This window comes from Notolepis coatsorum (genome assembly GCF_963971535.1).
Source record: "Notolepis coatsorum genome assembly, chromosome: 15".
NCBI lineage: Eukaryota > Metazoa > Chordata > Actinopteri > Aulopiformes > Paralepididae > Notolepis > Notolepis coatsorum.
In genome coordinates this window covers 27,569,824-27,585,655 of record NC_140179.1, presented here as the reverse complement: position 1 = coordinate 27,585,655, position 15,832 = coordinate 27,569,824, and the positions used below count along the sequence as shown (strand labels likewise).

The 15,832-nt window shown below is 50.7% G+C and overlaps 1 protein-coding gene across 1 annotated transcript in view; it reads left to right on the top strand.

The window, feature by feature from the left end:
* The window catches only part of stab2 (stabilin 2), a 156,672-nt gene that overhangs the window by 115,924 nt on the left and 24,916 nt on the right, over positions 1–15,832 (top strand). Inside the window, 6 exon segments of the mRNA XM_084330948.1 lie at positions 6,115–6,174; positions 6,677–6,800; positions 7,283–7,432; positions 8,675–8,713; positions 8,716–8,778; positions 9,435–9,542. Of these exon segments, the coding sequence (XP_084187074.1) occupies positions 6,115–6,174; positions 6,677–6,800; positions 7,283–7,432; positions 8,675–8,713; positions 8,716–8,778; positions 9,435–9,542 (544 nt within the window).

Here is a 15,832-nt window from a genome sequence, read left to right as displayed (position 1 = left end):
GGGACTGAGGGAGACGGGCTTAACCCGGGAGACATGGAACACGGGGTGAATGTGCATGGACGCAGGAAGTTTCAGGCGTAGGGCCGCCGGACTGAGTACCTTCAGGACCTCGAAAGGTCCGACGAAACGGGGGTTGAGCTTCTTGGCCGAGGACCGAAGCGGGAGGTCCCTTGCGGAGAGCCACACCCTCTGCCCAGGGAGGTAAGTCGGCGCAGGAACCCGGCGCCGGTCGGCACCACGACAGGCGCGCTCAGATGTCCGGAGCAGCGCGGTCCTGGTGATCTCCCAAACTCGTCGGCAGCGGTCGAGGTGGTCCTGCACGGAGGGAACTGCCACTTCCGCCTCCTGTGCGGGGAAAAGAGGGGGTTGGTAGCCCAGGGAAACCTCAAATGGTGAGAGGCCGGTGGCGGAACTGACCATTGAATTGATGGAGTATTCAACCCAGGGAAGGAAACGGCTCCAGGATGCCGGTCTCTCGGCTGCCACACACCGAAGAGCAGACTCCACGCTCTGGTTCATCCTCTCCGTCTGTCCGTTAGTCTGGGGATGATAACCAGAGGAAAGACTGACCGTCGCCCCCAATCCCTTGCAAAAGGCCCGCCATACCTGGGAGGTGAACTGGGGCCCCCGGTCAGAGACGATGTCCTGGGGAAACCCATGAAGGCGGAACACGTGGTGAGTCAGGAGGTCCGCCGTCTCGGCCGCCGAGGGAAGCTTGGAAAGGGCCACGAGGTGAACCCCCTTGCTGAATCGATCCACCACGGTCAGAAGGCAAGTGTTCCCCTGGGAGGAGGGAAGACCTGTGACGAAGTCTAGTGCCACATGTGACCAAGGACGGCCTGGAACGGGAAGTGGCTGTAAGAGCCCGGAGGGTGCCTGGTGTGAGGCCTTGCTGCGGGCACAGACCGCGCAGGCCAATACGAACTCCTTGACGTCGTTCCGCATGGTGGGCCACCAGAAACGACGAGCCAGGAAGGAGAACGTGCGATGGACGCCAGGGTGGCAGGCGAACCGGCTGGTATGGCCCCAAAGCAGTACCCGGGACCGGACAGAGTCGGGGACGAAGAGACGATGAATAGGAACGTTGCTTGGAGCACGCTGGAAGCGTAGGGCACGTCTAACCACACCCTCGATGCCCAAGGTGATGGCTCCAACCACTCGGGCCTCCGGGAGGATGGGAGTAGGGTCCTCAGAGGGTGGAGCCCCCTTGGAGTGTAACCGGGACAGGGAGTCGGCCTTCGTGTTGCGGGAACCGGGGCGGAAGGTCAGCGAGAAGTCGAACCGACTGAGGAAACTGGCCCATCTCGCCTGCCGACCGTTGAGGCGCCTGGAAGCGCGGATGAACGTCAGGTTCTTGTGGTCCGTCCAGATGGTAAAAGGCTCCTCGGCCCCCTCTAGCCAATGACGCCACTCCTCCAACGCAGCCACGACCGCCAGCAGCTCCCGATTGCCGGTGTCGTAGTTCCTCTCGGCAGGGAGGAAACGACGCGAGTAGAAGGCGCAAGGATGTACCTTCTGGTCCGAAAGAGAACGTTGGGATAGGACAGCGCCCAGTCCAGTATCCGAGGCGTCCACCTCCACAATGAACTGTCTCTTGGGGTCAGGGTGGAGCAGGATAGGGGCGGAAGTGAACCTCTTCTTGAGGGAGCGGAACGCAGCACATGCCGCTGGGGACCAGTCGAGCGGCAGAGCGGGGGAGGTCAGCTTGGTAAGTGGCTCCGCCACTTGACTGTAGTTCCGGATGAACCTTCGGTAGAAGTTGGCGAACCCGAGGAAACTCTGTAACTCCTTCCGAGTGGTGGGTTCAGGCCAATCCTCCACAGCTTGGATCTTGCGAGGATCCGCTCGGGTCAAGCCCTTCTCAACGATGAAGCCCAGGTAGTCGACGGAGTCGGAGTGGAAACGGCACTTCTCCGCCTTGACGAAGAGCCGATTGTGGATGCTGGATGTGTTCCTCGAGGGTCCTGGAGAAGATGAGGATGTCGTCCAGGTACACCACCACGAACACCTCCAGCATGTCACGAAGGACGTCGTTCATGAGTGCCTGGAATACCGCCGGGGCATTGGTGAGGCCGAACGGCATCACTAGGTACTCGTAGTGGCCCCTGGGGGTCTTGAAGGCGGTCTTCCATTCATCGCCCTCACGGATACGGACAAGATGGTAGGCACTCCGGAGGTCCAGCTTGGTGAAGACGGAGGCCTGGGTCAGTGGCTCGAAGGTGGAGTTCATGAGAGGTAGAGGGTACTTGTTCTTGATGGTGATCTCGTTGAGCTGGCGATAGTCGATGCAGGGTCGCAGGTCCCCATCCTTCTTACCAACAAAGAAGAAACCGGCCGCCACCGGGGAGGAGGAAGGCCGAATGAGTCCTGCTTCCAATGACTCAGAGATGTAGAGATCCATCGCCTTCTTCTCCGGAACGGTCAGACTGTAGAGGCGGCTGCCGGGAAGGGGAGCCCCTTGGCGGAGGTCGATGGCGCAGTCATAGGGGCGGTGAGGTGGAAGGGCCTGAGCCCTGGATTTACTGAAAACCTCCAAGAGGTCGTGGTACTCGGGAGGTATGGACGAGAGGTCCGGAGGCGACTCACCAGCGGGCCTCCGGGGCGGGGGACAGGACGCCGCCTGCAGACACAGGGCGTGACAGGAGGAGCTCCAGCCCTTGATGGTACCGGAGGACCAGGCGATGTGGGGCTCGTGCAGCGCGAGCCAGGGCCTACCCAGGACCACCGGGACAAGGGGGGATTGGGTGATGAGGAACTGGATTCTCTCGACGTGGTTCCCAGCGATGGTCAGAACGACTGGGCCGGTGCGTTGAGAGATGTCGGCCAGGCGGTGTTGGTCCAACGAAAAGATCTCCAAGGGCCTCACAAGGTCCTCAAGTGGAATGTTGGCTCGGGTAGCAAACTCGAAGTCGAGGAAATTCTCGTCTGCCCCAGAGTCGATGAGGGCCTCCACCGTGGCTCGTTGGTCCCCCCAGGCCAGGGTGACGCTCATCAGATGGTCAGGTGGTGCGCGGCTCTGGGAATGGGAAAAACGGCTCACCAGGATTTCCCGGGGTCTCGGCGAGCCTGATCTTTTGGCCGGGTGGGGCAGTCTGCGATTCGGTGTCCCTCCCTTCCGCAGTAGAGGCAGAGACCGGACCTGAGCCTTGCCTCACGCTCCGCCTGGCTCAGATGAGAGCGTCCCAGCTGCATGGGTTCCTCCTCGCGAACCGAACGGGAGGACCCGCTACCACCAGTTGTGTTGAGGACAGGGCGTCCAGGAGTGACGTCATGCGTCCGGGGAATCCGGGGTACCTCAGGAGGTAACAGTCGGGTCCTCTCGCGCCTTCTCTCCTGGAGGCGTCCGTCGATGCGGATGACGAGGCTAAACAGGTCCTCGAGGGAGTCGGGCACCTCCCGGGTAGCGAGCTGGTCCCGGACTGCGTCACTGAGCCCCCTCAAGAAGGTTAGGCGAAGTGCAGGGTCGTTCCATCCACTCTCCACCGCCGCCAGTCGAAACTCCAGGACGTAGTCAATTACCCTGCCGCTCCCCTGTCGGAAGGTCCCCAACCGGGCTCCAGGGTCCAGACCTCGGGCTGGATGGTGGAACACTCTGCGGAGCTCCGCCACGAAGTCTGGATAGGAGAAAACAAAATCTGCATCCATTGCCCAGGAGGAAGTGACCCACTGGGCAGCATGGCCTGAAAGCAAGTTCGTCATATAGGCCACTTGGGACCCTCTAGCAGTAAAACGGCTTGGTTGATGACGGAAAACCAACTCACATTGCATGATGAATGTGGCACACTCCTCGGGATTGCCGTCGAACAGCCGTGGGACGGAGAGACGGGGTTCCCGAGGTGCGGGATCTGCTGGGGCTGCGGGGAATGCTCCTGAAGGATGTGAGGGAAGTAAAGCATTAACGGTGTCGCTCAGCGAGTGAAGCTGAACGAGAATACCAGATTGTTGTCCCGCCAGAGCGGCCAGTGACCCTTGAATAGGCAGGACCTGTTCCCTGAGATCCTGCACCGCAGCCGCAGCCCTCTCTAGTTGGTGGCTGTGATCCTTGGTCAACTCGACTTGAATAGCAAGTGCGGTTCTGACCCTCTCTGTGTCGGCTGGGGTCGTCATTTTGGTTGGATCGTAATGTTATGGTTTGACACCGACCCCAAACGCAACGACACAAGAGAGTAGGATTCAGAGTTGCCAAAAACAAGGGCTTGTTTATTAAGACTAAATAAACAGCACAGACTTGGAAGAGTTCAAACAAAGACTGGAATACAAGCAAGGATGAATGTTGCTGCTCTGCAGCTTCTCCCGGGATGGTAGTCAGGGGAAGCAGACGCTGACGTCAGAGCCGCTCTGCAGACTTCTCTCGGCAGAATCTCCGAGGTGGTTGCGGGACCGAGAGAGAGAGAGGGAGCGAGTTAACTCAGAGTGCAGGTGGAACAGAGCAGGTGAACAGGAGAGGTGACTTGTACCCGAAAACAGAGTTATCCAAGTGACTGAATCTTCGGTGTAAATACACACTGTGAGTAACGTTCCAAACACAATCCCAAGTGATAGATATCTTCGGTGCAAAATAAACACTGTGAGCGAAGTCCCAAAAATCTAAATCCAATGTGATAATATCTTCGGTGTGTAAACACACAGTGGGAGATGTTAGGCCAAAATATTATCCCAATGAAACAATCCAAAAAAGGCTAAACGCTGGGTGAGTGACTGTCTGATAAAAAGCTGGAAATCTTCAGTGTTATATAAACACACGAAAAACGGAATTGGATCAAAGACAGTCATAAAAAACTCACCCAGGCGTTGTGCGTAAAGAGCGTTGGAACAGAATGGAGCGAGCGCGTCGCCTCGGGGAAAGGGTGTCCAAGAGGAATGCTTCTTGAATATCCTGGAGGCAAAGCACAGGGAAACAACAGCAGGCAGTAGGAACGGCGAATGCAACTGAAATATCAAAACGATCCAACCAAAACTTGAATGGGGAAACGGGGTATAAATAATACGGGAATGCTTAATTGACAAGCAGTGACAGCTGAGGGAAGTGATTGATAAGCGTGTGGACGGGGGAGAACCAATCAACGACGTCTCTGGGAAGAAGCGTGTGAATAGGGGAATGAAATGATTAACAGAAAACAAATGGAAACAAAGCGAGTAGGCTTAAAGGAACAGAGCGAGTAAGTGAGCAAAGGACAAAAACCTCACAGAAGGGCACAACTCTATCAGCTGAATAACAATGTTCATCAAAGTGTTGAGTGCTATTGTGTAGTTTAGTATATTAGGACAAGTGCATGACAGTAAGGTTAGTTAGGGTTAGATTAAAAAATTTATATATATAATAATAATTGTTTAGATAATGGTACATTGTATATAGGGATGCTCGATATTGGCTTTTTTACCGATACCGATATTCCGATATTGTCCAACTCTTAATTTCCGATACCGATATCAACCGATACCGATATATGCAGGGTTCCCCCCCCCCAAAAACTGAATAATTTCAGGTAACTAATAATTTCACTGGATATATATATAACAAATATTGTTATTGTTTTTTTCTTTTTTTAAACCGATACCGATATTTTCCGATATCACATTTTACTGCCGATATCGGCCGATAATATCGGTCGGCCGATAATATCGGACATCCCTAATTGTATATTACTGTGGCACTTTACTGTTACATTTGCACTTTGGTTGGATGCCAAACTTATTTTTGTTGTACTGTACTTGTGCTGTATGATGACAATACATTGAATCTAATCTAATCTAAACCAGAAGACCCTCTGCATCTCTTTGTTTCAATTAAATGGACCTATCTCAAACCCCACCCTCTTTTCAAGCCACAGTTTTGATTGGAGGATCAAGAAAAGAGGGGCATCGTTTCAGATAGGTCAATTAGACAAAAAATGGTGCAAGTGAAAACTACATCATTTATGTTGTTGTTATTGTTGGCACAATGCAGCTCTCCGGCTGTTTTGTGTCCCTCCTTGTGAGGACTCTGTTTAAATGCAATCAGGACACAATATGGCACAGGTGATAGTATGATAGTATAGTTCTGTATGTCCATAAGTAATGGCATGAAGTCATGGAGATTGAAAGTCAGTGTTCTCTACTGTTCCTCATGGACAGATGAACTGCGGGCCGTGCACCTCCTCCTCCACACGCTGTCCCAGTGGGTCAAAGGTCAAGGTACAGGAAGTTTCAATCTGTCCATCCATCCATCTATGCATTCATTCTTCCATCTATCCATCCATCCATCCATCCATCCATCCATCCATCCATCCATCCATCCATCCACCTATCCATCCATTAATCAATTAATCAATCCATCCATCCATCCATTCATCCATCCATCCACTTATCCACCTGTCCATCCATTCATCCTTCCATCCGTCCATCCATCCACCTATCCATCCCTACATCCATTCATTCATCAAACCATCCATCCATCCACCTATCCATCCATCCATCCACCTATCCATCCCTCCATCCATCCATCCACCTATCCCTCCCTCCCTCCCTCCCTCCCTCCCTCCCTCCCTCCCTCCCTCCCTCCCTCCCTCCCTCCCTCCCTCCCTCCCTCCCTCCCTCCCTTTCTCCCTATATCCCATCCCTCCCTCCCTCCCTCCCTCCATATCTGTTGTCTTGGTGCTCCTCCTCCCAGCATGCTCTCTGTGTTCTCCTCACTCAGGAGGTGCAGGCGTGTGACCTGCCCATGATGTTTGTCAGTAAGAACTCCGGCTGCCGCTCCGTCTGCACCGTCCACTTCTGGCAGCCCAAGTGCTGCGGTGGCTTCTACGGACGCGACTGCCTCGGTAAGATGGCCGGACGCTCATCGCCCTCGAAACCTCGAAAAGGGGATGAAAGGCGAGACAGACTAACACGATTTTTACTAGGGATGTTCGATATTGGCTTTTTTACCGATATACGATATATACCGATATTGTCCAACTCTTAATTTCCGATACCGATATCAACCGATACCGATATATGCGGGGGTTAATTTCAGGTAATTAACATTACATATCTCTTGTTGTGGAATTAACACAACATTATGCATACTTTTGACAATAAATAAAATAAGAATGTGTTCTTACTTGCTTGCCTGAGTAAATAAAGGTTAAATAAATGTAAAAAATATATAATAATACATTTCCTTTTTTTATCAATGCCGATAATTTCCGATATTACATTTTAATGCCAATATCGGCCGATAATATCGGTAGGCCGATAATATCGGACATCCCTAATTTTAACCGTTTGCTATTATCCAACCGTTTGCATCTATTTCGTCCAGCTTGTCCCGGAGGGGCGGGGTCGGTTTGCAGGGGGCGTGGCAAATGTGATGACGGTCACCTCGGTAACGGCACCTGTGCGTGCGACGTGGGATTCCAGGGCGTGGCCTGTGAGCTGTGCGGCGGTGGACACTACGGACCGACCTGCCAGGGTAGGAGGCTTTCACTTTTATCTCAGTGGTGTCTTCCTAGCACATATATGTACTATATAGATAGTTATTAATATTTATTATTGTTATGTATATGTATATATTATATGTAGAAATGTGTCCATTGAAATGTCTGTAAAGTCTCAACGACATTGGAAATGAGGGTGACCTCAATTGTAATTTCGAGAATAAATAAAGGTTGATGATGATGGTGATGATGATGTGGACTCATTTGACCAGACAACAGAGCCTTTGATTAAGGATAGAGTTCACTGACAGAATGACGTGTTGCGACATGGAGAGACCTATAGGTTACAGCGATGGCCCTATAGCCTAGATCTCTAAATAATGGTGAGCTAACAAAGTATTTATACAAATAGTAGACAAAACAAGTGGAGCATTGACATACATAATATGAATGATAGATATGATGTACTTATGAGACAGATGTGTGTACAAGTTGATGTTTATAGAGGGGGGAGGGGTAGTGTGTGTATATAGATTTGTCTGAGAGTGAAGGCTATTTGTATGTGATTGTGCATGTGTGTGTGTGTGTGTGTGTGTGTGTGTGTGTGTGTGTGTGACAGTGAGAGAGAGAGAGAGTGTTAGAAAGAGACAGAGAGAGAGTGTTAGAAAGAGACAGAGAGAGAGAGAGAGAGAGAGAGAGAGAGAGAGAGAGAGAGAGAGAGAGAGAGAGAGAGAGAGAGAGAGAGAGAGAGAGAGAGAGAGAGAGAGAGAGTGAAGTGTGTTTCCCCATCAACATATTTGGGGAATATTTCATGTTCCATCAAAATGCCATCCCTTGGGGGGGGGGGGGGGGGGGGGATCATACAGTCTCCATCAGTAATAATTATATTATAATAAATAATAGAAATATATAATATAGGACAAGGTAAAAAAATATATAGTAATAAAATCCACACGCAAACATCCATCTTCTAAAATGTTACTGTTTCGTAAGCAGACGCTTTGACTACATCCCATAGTGAGCTATACTTCCATGCCAACAAGTGTGTGTGTGTGTGTGTGTGTGTGTGTGTGTGTGTGTGTGTGTGTGTGTGTGTGTGTGTGTGTGTGTGTGTGTGTGTGTGTGTGTGTGTGTGTGTGTGTGTGTGTGTGTGTGTGTGTGTGTGTGTGTGTGTGTGTCACAACTCGGCGGACGTCTCACTTTGCAAACGCCACTCGTCGTTTTTCCTCAATCTCCCGTCCTGACCGTGTGCTCTGATGACGTCATCACGCCCACAGCCTGCAACTGCACGGAGCGCGGGGCGTGCGACGAGGGCCTCGGGGGAGGGGCTCCTGTTTCTGTGACAGTGGCTGGACCGGGCAGCGCTGTGAACTCCAGCAAGGTTTGATTGATTGATTGATTGATTGAAAATTGTATTAACAGATTGCAGAATGGGTACAATACAGTACAGCTCAATACACACAATTGTTAATGGGATGCAGGCCAGAGAAATACTTTCGTCGTGTTTACATCAGGGTCCCCCATTTTCAATTCATACAGATAGATCTGTGGTGTCGGGACGTCAGCGGGTCCCTATCTGCTTAGAAGTGTTTTTGAGCACCGTTAAAAAGTGCTATATACATTATATAAACTATATCAAAATGTGTATTATTATTATTATTATTATTATTATTATTATTATTATTATTATTATTATTATTATTATTATTATTATTATTATTATTATTATTATTATTATTATTATTATTATTATTATTATTATTATTATAATCAGACTAGATGATAATCTGTGAATTCCGTAGAAAGCTTCCGGCTGCAAGCTAGCGTAGTTTAGCACAAATGAATGGGAGCGGATACGGACCACTAGCCCAACTGTTAGGCTATAGTGGTCCATACCTGCTTCCGTCAATTTGTGCTAAACTACTCTAGGCTAGCTTGCAGCCGGATAGCCGGACATTGGTATCTATCTTCTTGTCTGACTCTGGAGGCGGTAAGCGTTGCTGTGTTCCTGGGACTTACTGATCTTTTGGCCCCTAGCTGAGGGCCCCGTCTGCTCCCCGCCATGCTCTCCCAAGGGGGTGTGCAAGGACAACAACACGTGTGTCTGTAGGCCTTTCTACGAGGGAGACGGCCTAACCTGCACAGGTAAGGGCTTAAAACGGACAGTTATATTATCGTATAGCTTACGCTCTGCTCTATTGGAACTATCCCTTTATCCAGTCTAATATTGAATAATTTTCTCCACATGCACACACCCATCTGCCTGGCCACACCCACATCCGCTCCTCTACATAAGCGGGGTTGTGGCCACACCATCAGCTCCTTCCCTATTTTCACCACCGAAAAAGTGCCTGTATACACCACTTTAGTTTAGTGCCGAAATAGTTATTGGAGAAGAGGAGCTGCGTTGACATTATATCTTTGTTTTCGCTCTCACTATTTTTCGAGGAAATACAGCGATAATGTCTTCGCCACCGGAGTGTCTAGAAGATGATGATCATTCTGACCTCCACCGGCGCTTCGCATTAGGGGCGCGCGTCGCTGAGCAATCCCCGCCGGCATTGTCTCCGGCTCTGCAGCTGGACACTATGCTTGGGAGGCGGTCGGTTGTGTGGGGGCTGACGGCCTCTCTGGGCGGGTGATGTTTTTTGCTACGCGGGCGCCAGGTGTGTCAGTTGTGGGAGGTCAACTGCACAGCTTACGAAGGTCGGCTCCAGGCTAGAATCCTTTTCGCTGCCCCTTAGCGGCGTGGAGGGGGTTCTAGTCTGATGCCCAATGATGACATTAGCTCGTCCTCAGTGAAGTCGTAGCTTTGTTTTTCCTGGGGCCGTGATTCCGAATCTGCGGTTCAATTCCCCGGGTCTCTGGACAAACGGATACCCTCTGCCGCCGTGCTGGCCCCGCTTTTCAAGATGAAAAACACCCGGCGCGAGGGAGGTGAGCTTGGTGTTTCGTTATGAGAATATCTCCGGCTCAGGTCGGCTGCAGCCCGCGTACAACGAGGGGCTTGCTGCCCATACCGCTGTGTCTGGTAAACACCGTTCTGAAGAGGGGCGTGTGTTGCCTTTTTCCCTTTTTTCTTTGGACAAGAAGAGGAAAAGATAGCGGCTGTCTGAAGTGTTGGCCTGTATTGCTTTTTCTCACGTTGTGCAGTTTTCAGTAGTAGCCGCTTAGCTTGCCACTGCGTTAGCTGGCGGCTGCACTCGGCTGGAAACATTAGCTTGATGCTATCAGTTAGCCTAGAGTTAGCTGTTTAGCTTGTGCTACAACCATTGGCGCTAGCCGTGATAATAGTGGGCCCTGGCACTCTGACTATGACGTCATCTCTGGCTGCAGGAGGGTGGCGTCACGCGGGAGCAAGGCTCCGGCCATTGCCTCCTCTGGCCTTGCCAGCGAGAGGCCATCGTCAACGTGGTGGACCAACCTGTGTTACGGCCTTTCATCCTGTGTTCGTTGGTGCAGGTAAGATGTCCATTGGACATTACCCCACTCTTCCTTCCTCCCCCTCCCGAATGTTTTGGTTAATAACGATGTCTTTGTTTAACAAAACATATGTTACTTCACTACATTTGGAGATACGACGTGTGGTGTGAAAATGGTCTTGGTCGCTTTTGTATAGCTTAGGTTAGCGTTGGCCAAGGCTTATGTCTTCTCTCTACCTAAAAACAGCGTTGTTTTTACGTGAGTAAAAGTGAACTGGGTTTTTTGTTGTATGATGAGAAGTTGTGTGTGTTCATCCCTCAGCTTCTGCTGGGGTTGTGCTCTTGCTTAGAGAGAGGCAGTTTCTCTGAAAATTGTTTGGTCGCTGTTATGTAGACTTAGCAAGGCCTGTGACCAGCACTTGATAGAGGATTTATGTCTTCTCTCATCATAAAAAACGGCATTCCTCTTGCAGTAGTGAGAGTGAACTTTTGCCCTTTTTTATTGTGATAGAGGGTTGTGTGTATCGTGTTCACGTTTAAGTAAACGTGGCATTGAATCCACAACTGGGTTAGGTGTTGGCCTACAGAGGTTTACATGTGTAGCTCTTGTACCAAGGCCTTTGGCCCCTCTCTTGGTCTGTGTTTTTCTTACTTTAGGGTAAAGGTGTAAAAAATTCAGGTGGCAAGTTCGCACATGAGCCTGAGGCCATGTATAAAGACAGTTTTTGCACAGACGAGGTTATCGTCTGTGGCTGGCGTGCAGAATGTGAAGCTGTTACCCTAACAGGTATAATGCACTTTCATGTAGCACGCTACGACTGGTGTCATGGCTCTGCTTTGTTGTTGCATCATATCAGGGGTGAGGAGTCATAATGGGTGGGCTAATAAATCCTTCCCCCCCTCTTTACTGATTGGCCGGGAGGTGGGACCTCCTGCCTGTCAGTTTCCCTGTCGGCTGAGGGGGTTTCCCTGGTTCCACTCCATGTTAGGATGGGTGGGTCACAGGTTTTCCCCCCGGCCATGGGATATGTCACTGGGCGTGTTTTCCTATTGGCCAGGAGACATCCGTGAGGTTACAGGCTCTGTGCTGCAGACCGCTGTCTTTGTCAAAGTTGGATGATGCGATGCATTCGAATACGGTTCATTTTCTGCTCTGCTCTCTATTACAGTGTGTATTGGGCCGTTGGTCACTTGGGCCATTTATTATTGCATGTATCTTTTTCAATTGTACTCACGTAGAGGTCTCTCTGGGGGAACTTCTGTCTTCCCCTCTTATGTGAGGAGCAGAATTGACGGGGTTGCCCTCAGACGCGTCATATAAGGCCCGTGTCTGTGTCTTATCGACCGGCTTCCTGCTGCTCGTCCCAGACATCATGGAGGGAACGTTGTCTGGTGTTTCTTATTAGAATTCACCATTGATGTGTTTCGGGTTCTTGACGTGCATATAGCGCTGGCCCTGGGTGCTTCCAATGTGGAACCACGTTATGGGCCGGCACGCCTTGGTTGCCCAATTCAGAAACAGCGTTAACCCGTTGTCCGCCGGGGCGCAGATCTGCTATTCTGGTACCCCGAAGGACTTTGTGCTTTTCCGGGGGGAAAATGCCGGGTCGGTCCGGGCTTCGTGGGGATTGATGTCGTGGATGTGTGTGTCATATGTATGCCACTACGACTTGTCCATAACAGTGACATGCTTGGTCCATACTGTGTTGTACCTTGCGCTGTGTTAGGGGGCCTGGTCCTTTTCCATTTGTTTCACTCCTCCCTCCCCCTGCTGGACAGGGATGGGAGGGGGCTGTCGAGGTGGTTGCTGTCAACCCCTCTAGGCATCCCTGTGTAGGTCCCGGTCGCGTCTATTTTTTTACCAAATGGTTTGTGCATTTTGCTAATCTGATTGGCCACGCACGTTTCTGGTCATGTGACATGTGCGCCCAATCGTGTGACGAGCTGTGTCTTAGCCCATTTCCGCGTCGAACAGCCTGCAAACGACCTAACGCCTAGTTTATCACTGGTTAAGCTTAGGCGACTCTTTCGCAGTTGGTTAAGGTTAGAGTTTGGAATCAGGGCTGGCGTTCTATCGCCATGCTCTAAGACAAACTCTAACCTCAACCAACTTCGAAAGAGCGCCTAAGCTTAACCGTCGGAAAACTTGCCGTCACACGATTGGGCGCACATGTCCAGAAACGTGCATGGCCAAACAGATTCGCAAAACGCACGTACCATTTGGTAAAAAGAAACAGGCGTCCCGGTCCGCCAGGCCCAGGTCCGGACTCATTCTTGTCGACCTGTTGGCCTGGGTTAACCCTTTGAAAACTGAAACACTTGTACTGCTTGTATAGCCTGTGTATACGCGCAGTTATGTTTCTAAGTTTTCTTGGTGGGTTAAGCCTTAAGGGGGGTTCCCAAACTTTTCAGGCCGCGATCCCCAAATAACGGTGTCAGAGAGCCGCGACCCCCACTATTATAGGAGGTAAACAAATTATTTGTTAAAGATTGTTTGTTACAAAGACTTAATTTCCTGCATTCTGGTGCAGGGATTTTTTTATTTGTACCCTTTAAATGCCAGTGTTTGTGATGGCATCACAAATTATTGTTAAAAAACAGGCTAGCATATGTATGATTAGCAACAACACTGATTTTGATGGATTTTCAGTTTTTTTGTAATGTCAGATTGAAGAAAATACAATCTTTTATTCAACTTCAGCCCTGATCATAACACCACATATTCATTTTATAATTCTAACCATTTAAATGCCAGTGTGTGTGATGGCATATATTTGCAATATCAAATGCAAAGTAGATTTTTCTGGGGGGGATTATTACAGGCTAGCATGTGTCAATGATTAGCAACAACAGTTTTTTGTAAGGGTCCCGCTTCCACCAATCACATGCGGCTCCCTTTGTGTGTGTGTGAGAGCAAGAGAGAGAGAGAGAGTTAGTTCTCTAACTTGTGTGAGTTGCAGTGATCTCCTGGTTGTTCCCCACCTAGATTATCTAACTATTGCGCTGCTGCAACTAGAAACACTGGCCTGGCCTGCTTCTAAGTTCAGTGGCCTAAATTATTTTTTTTTTAAATCATCTGGCGACCCCCCCGCGGCGGCTCGCGACCCCCACTTTGGGAACCCCTGTTAAACTAAACATAGGGAGGTGGTTGGTTCTCCGGTGTGTGGGTAGCAGAGTCGACTCTCGGGTTGAGGCCGGGCTTGACCCCGTCTGCCTGAGAGTGTGCCCCTGCATCTTTCATGACGTCTGCCAATTGTGTCGGCCTCTCCTTTGAACCTCGACCCCGCTGGAGGGGTCGGGTTCGTTGAGGTCATGACATGGTGCACAGCATACCGAACACCCCTTCCGCCGGGTACTGGTCTTACAGTAGACCCCTTAGGCGCCTGTCTAGTCCGCAGTGCTCCAGGCACAGGTCGAGTTCTGGCCTGTTGCCTGGATTGAGGGATCAACCCCCTTTTGGGGGTTGTCTCCCCAGCGCGCCGTCTGGCCCCACAGTATTGTGGGGGGGTAGCCTCTTGGGGCTTACGGCCATGCCAACCTGGACACGCCCGATCTCGTCAGATCTCGGAAACTAAGCAGGTTCGGCCCTGGTTAGTTCTTGGATGGGAGACCCCCTGGGAATACCAGGTGCAGTAAGCTAGAGTGCTTCAGAGCGGCGTGCCAAAGGGGGGAAGGGCCTACTCTTGATTTAGGCCCTGTCCGATACGCTGGCGATGTGGGGGGTGGTGTCACCAGTGACCGTCTGGTGGAGTCCCGATGCTACGGCATCGTTGACCTCACCAGGCCCCCTTTTTCGGGGGGTCCTGGCCCTCAGGTTGTTCCTAGGGCTAGGTCCTCCTCCACGCTCCGCTGCTACGGCCTTGCCACGGGGTTGGGTTCTTGACCTTCGACCTTGTGATGTTGGGGACTGTGACGGGGGTGTTTTGCTTCCCGTCCGTTCCCTGGTGGCATGTGGGATGCGCGCCTGAGTGGTCGCAGGTCCTTCTGTGTGAAGGTAAGTCCCACGGTCTGCTCACCCTGTGCGTTTGAGGTGCTAAACCCTCTTTGCACAGTCGGATCTGATTCCCTCCCGTCCTCCTCTAGGGGGGTCCAGGGGGCTCGGGTCCTCCCTGGTTCTGATGGTTGTGGGGGGGCTCAGCGGGTACATTTGTCGAGCTTCAGCTCTGCTCAGCTCCTGTGTTCCAATAGAGCAGAGCGTAAGCTATACGATAATATAACGTAAGGTTATTCTATAACCCTAGTTATATGAGTATAGCGAGCGCTCTGCTCTGACTCACTGAGGACCCCATGGTCTTCGCCTTCGGTGGTGAAAGACTTGGGAAGGAGCTGATGGTGTGGCCACGACCCCGCTTATGTAGAGGAGCGGATGTGGGTGTGGCCAGGCGGATGGGTGTGTGCATGTGGAGAAAATTATTCAATATTAGACTGGATAAAGCGATAGTTCCAATAGAGCAGAGCGTTTGCTATACTCATATAACTAGGGTTATAGAATAACCTTACGTTATTTTCCCCCTTTTACCCAGTCATATGTCCGTACTGTACCTATTGGTCCGTCATTGTTTGGTTCCTCCTGCCCATTGTGTGTCTGTCTACTGCTGTTTGTTCCGCTTGTATTCATCTCTGTGCACTGCACCCTTCTGCACTTCTACTGCATTTATTGTTATTCTCGCCATGTGACTAAGGTCCTTATTGTAAATGAGAACTGGTTCTCAATTAACTCACATGGTTAAATAATAATCTATCCATCCAGATCGTTTCGGTGTGATTCGCTTAGTTTAGGAGATATCTGCTGTGGAGATACAGTATCTGCTGTAGAGATATCCGCTGTAGAGATATCTGCTGTGGAGATATCTGCTGTAGAGATGTCTGCTGTGGAGATGTCTGCTGTAGAGATGTTTGCTGTGGAGATGTCTGCTGTAGAGATGTCTGCTGTGGAGATGTCTGCTGTAGAGATGTTTGCTGTGGAGATGTCTGCTGTAGAGATGTCTGCTGTGGAGATGTCTGCTGTGGAGA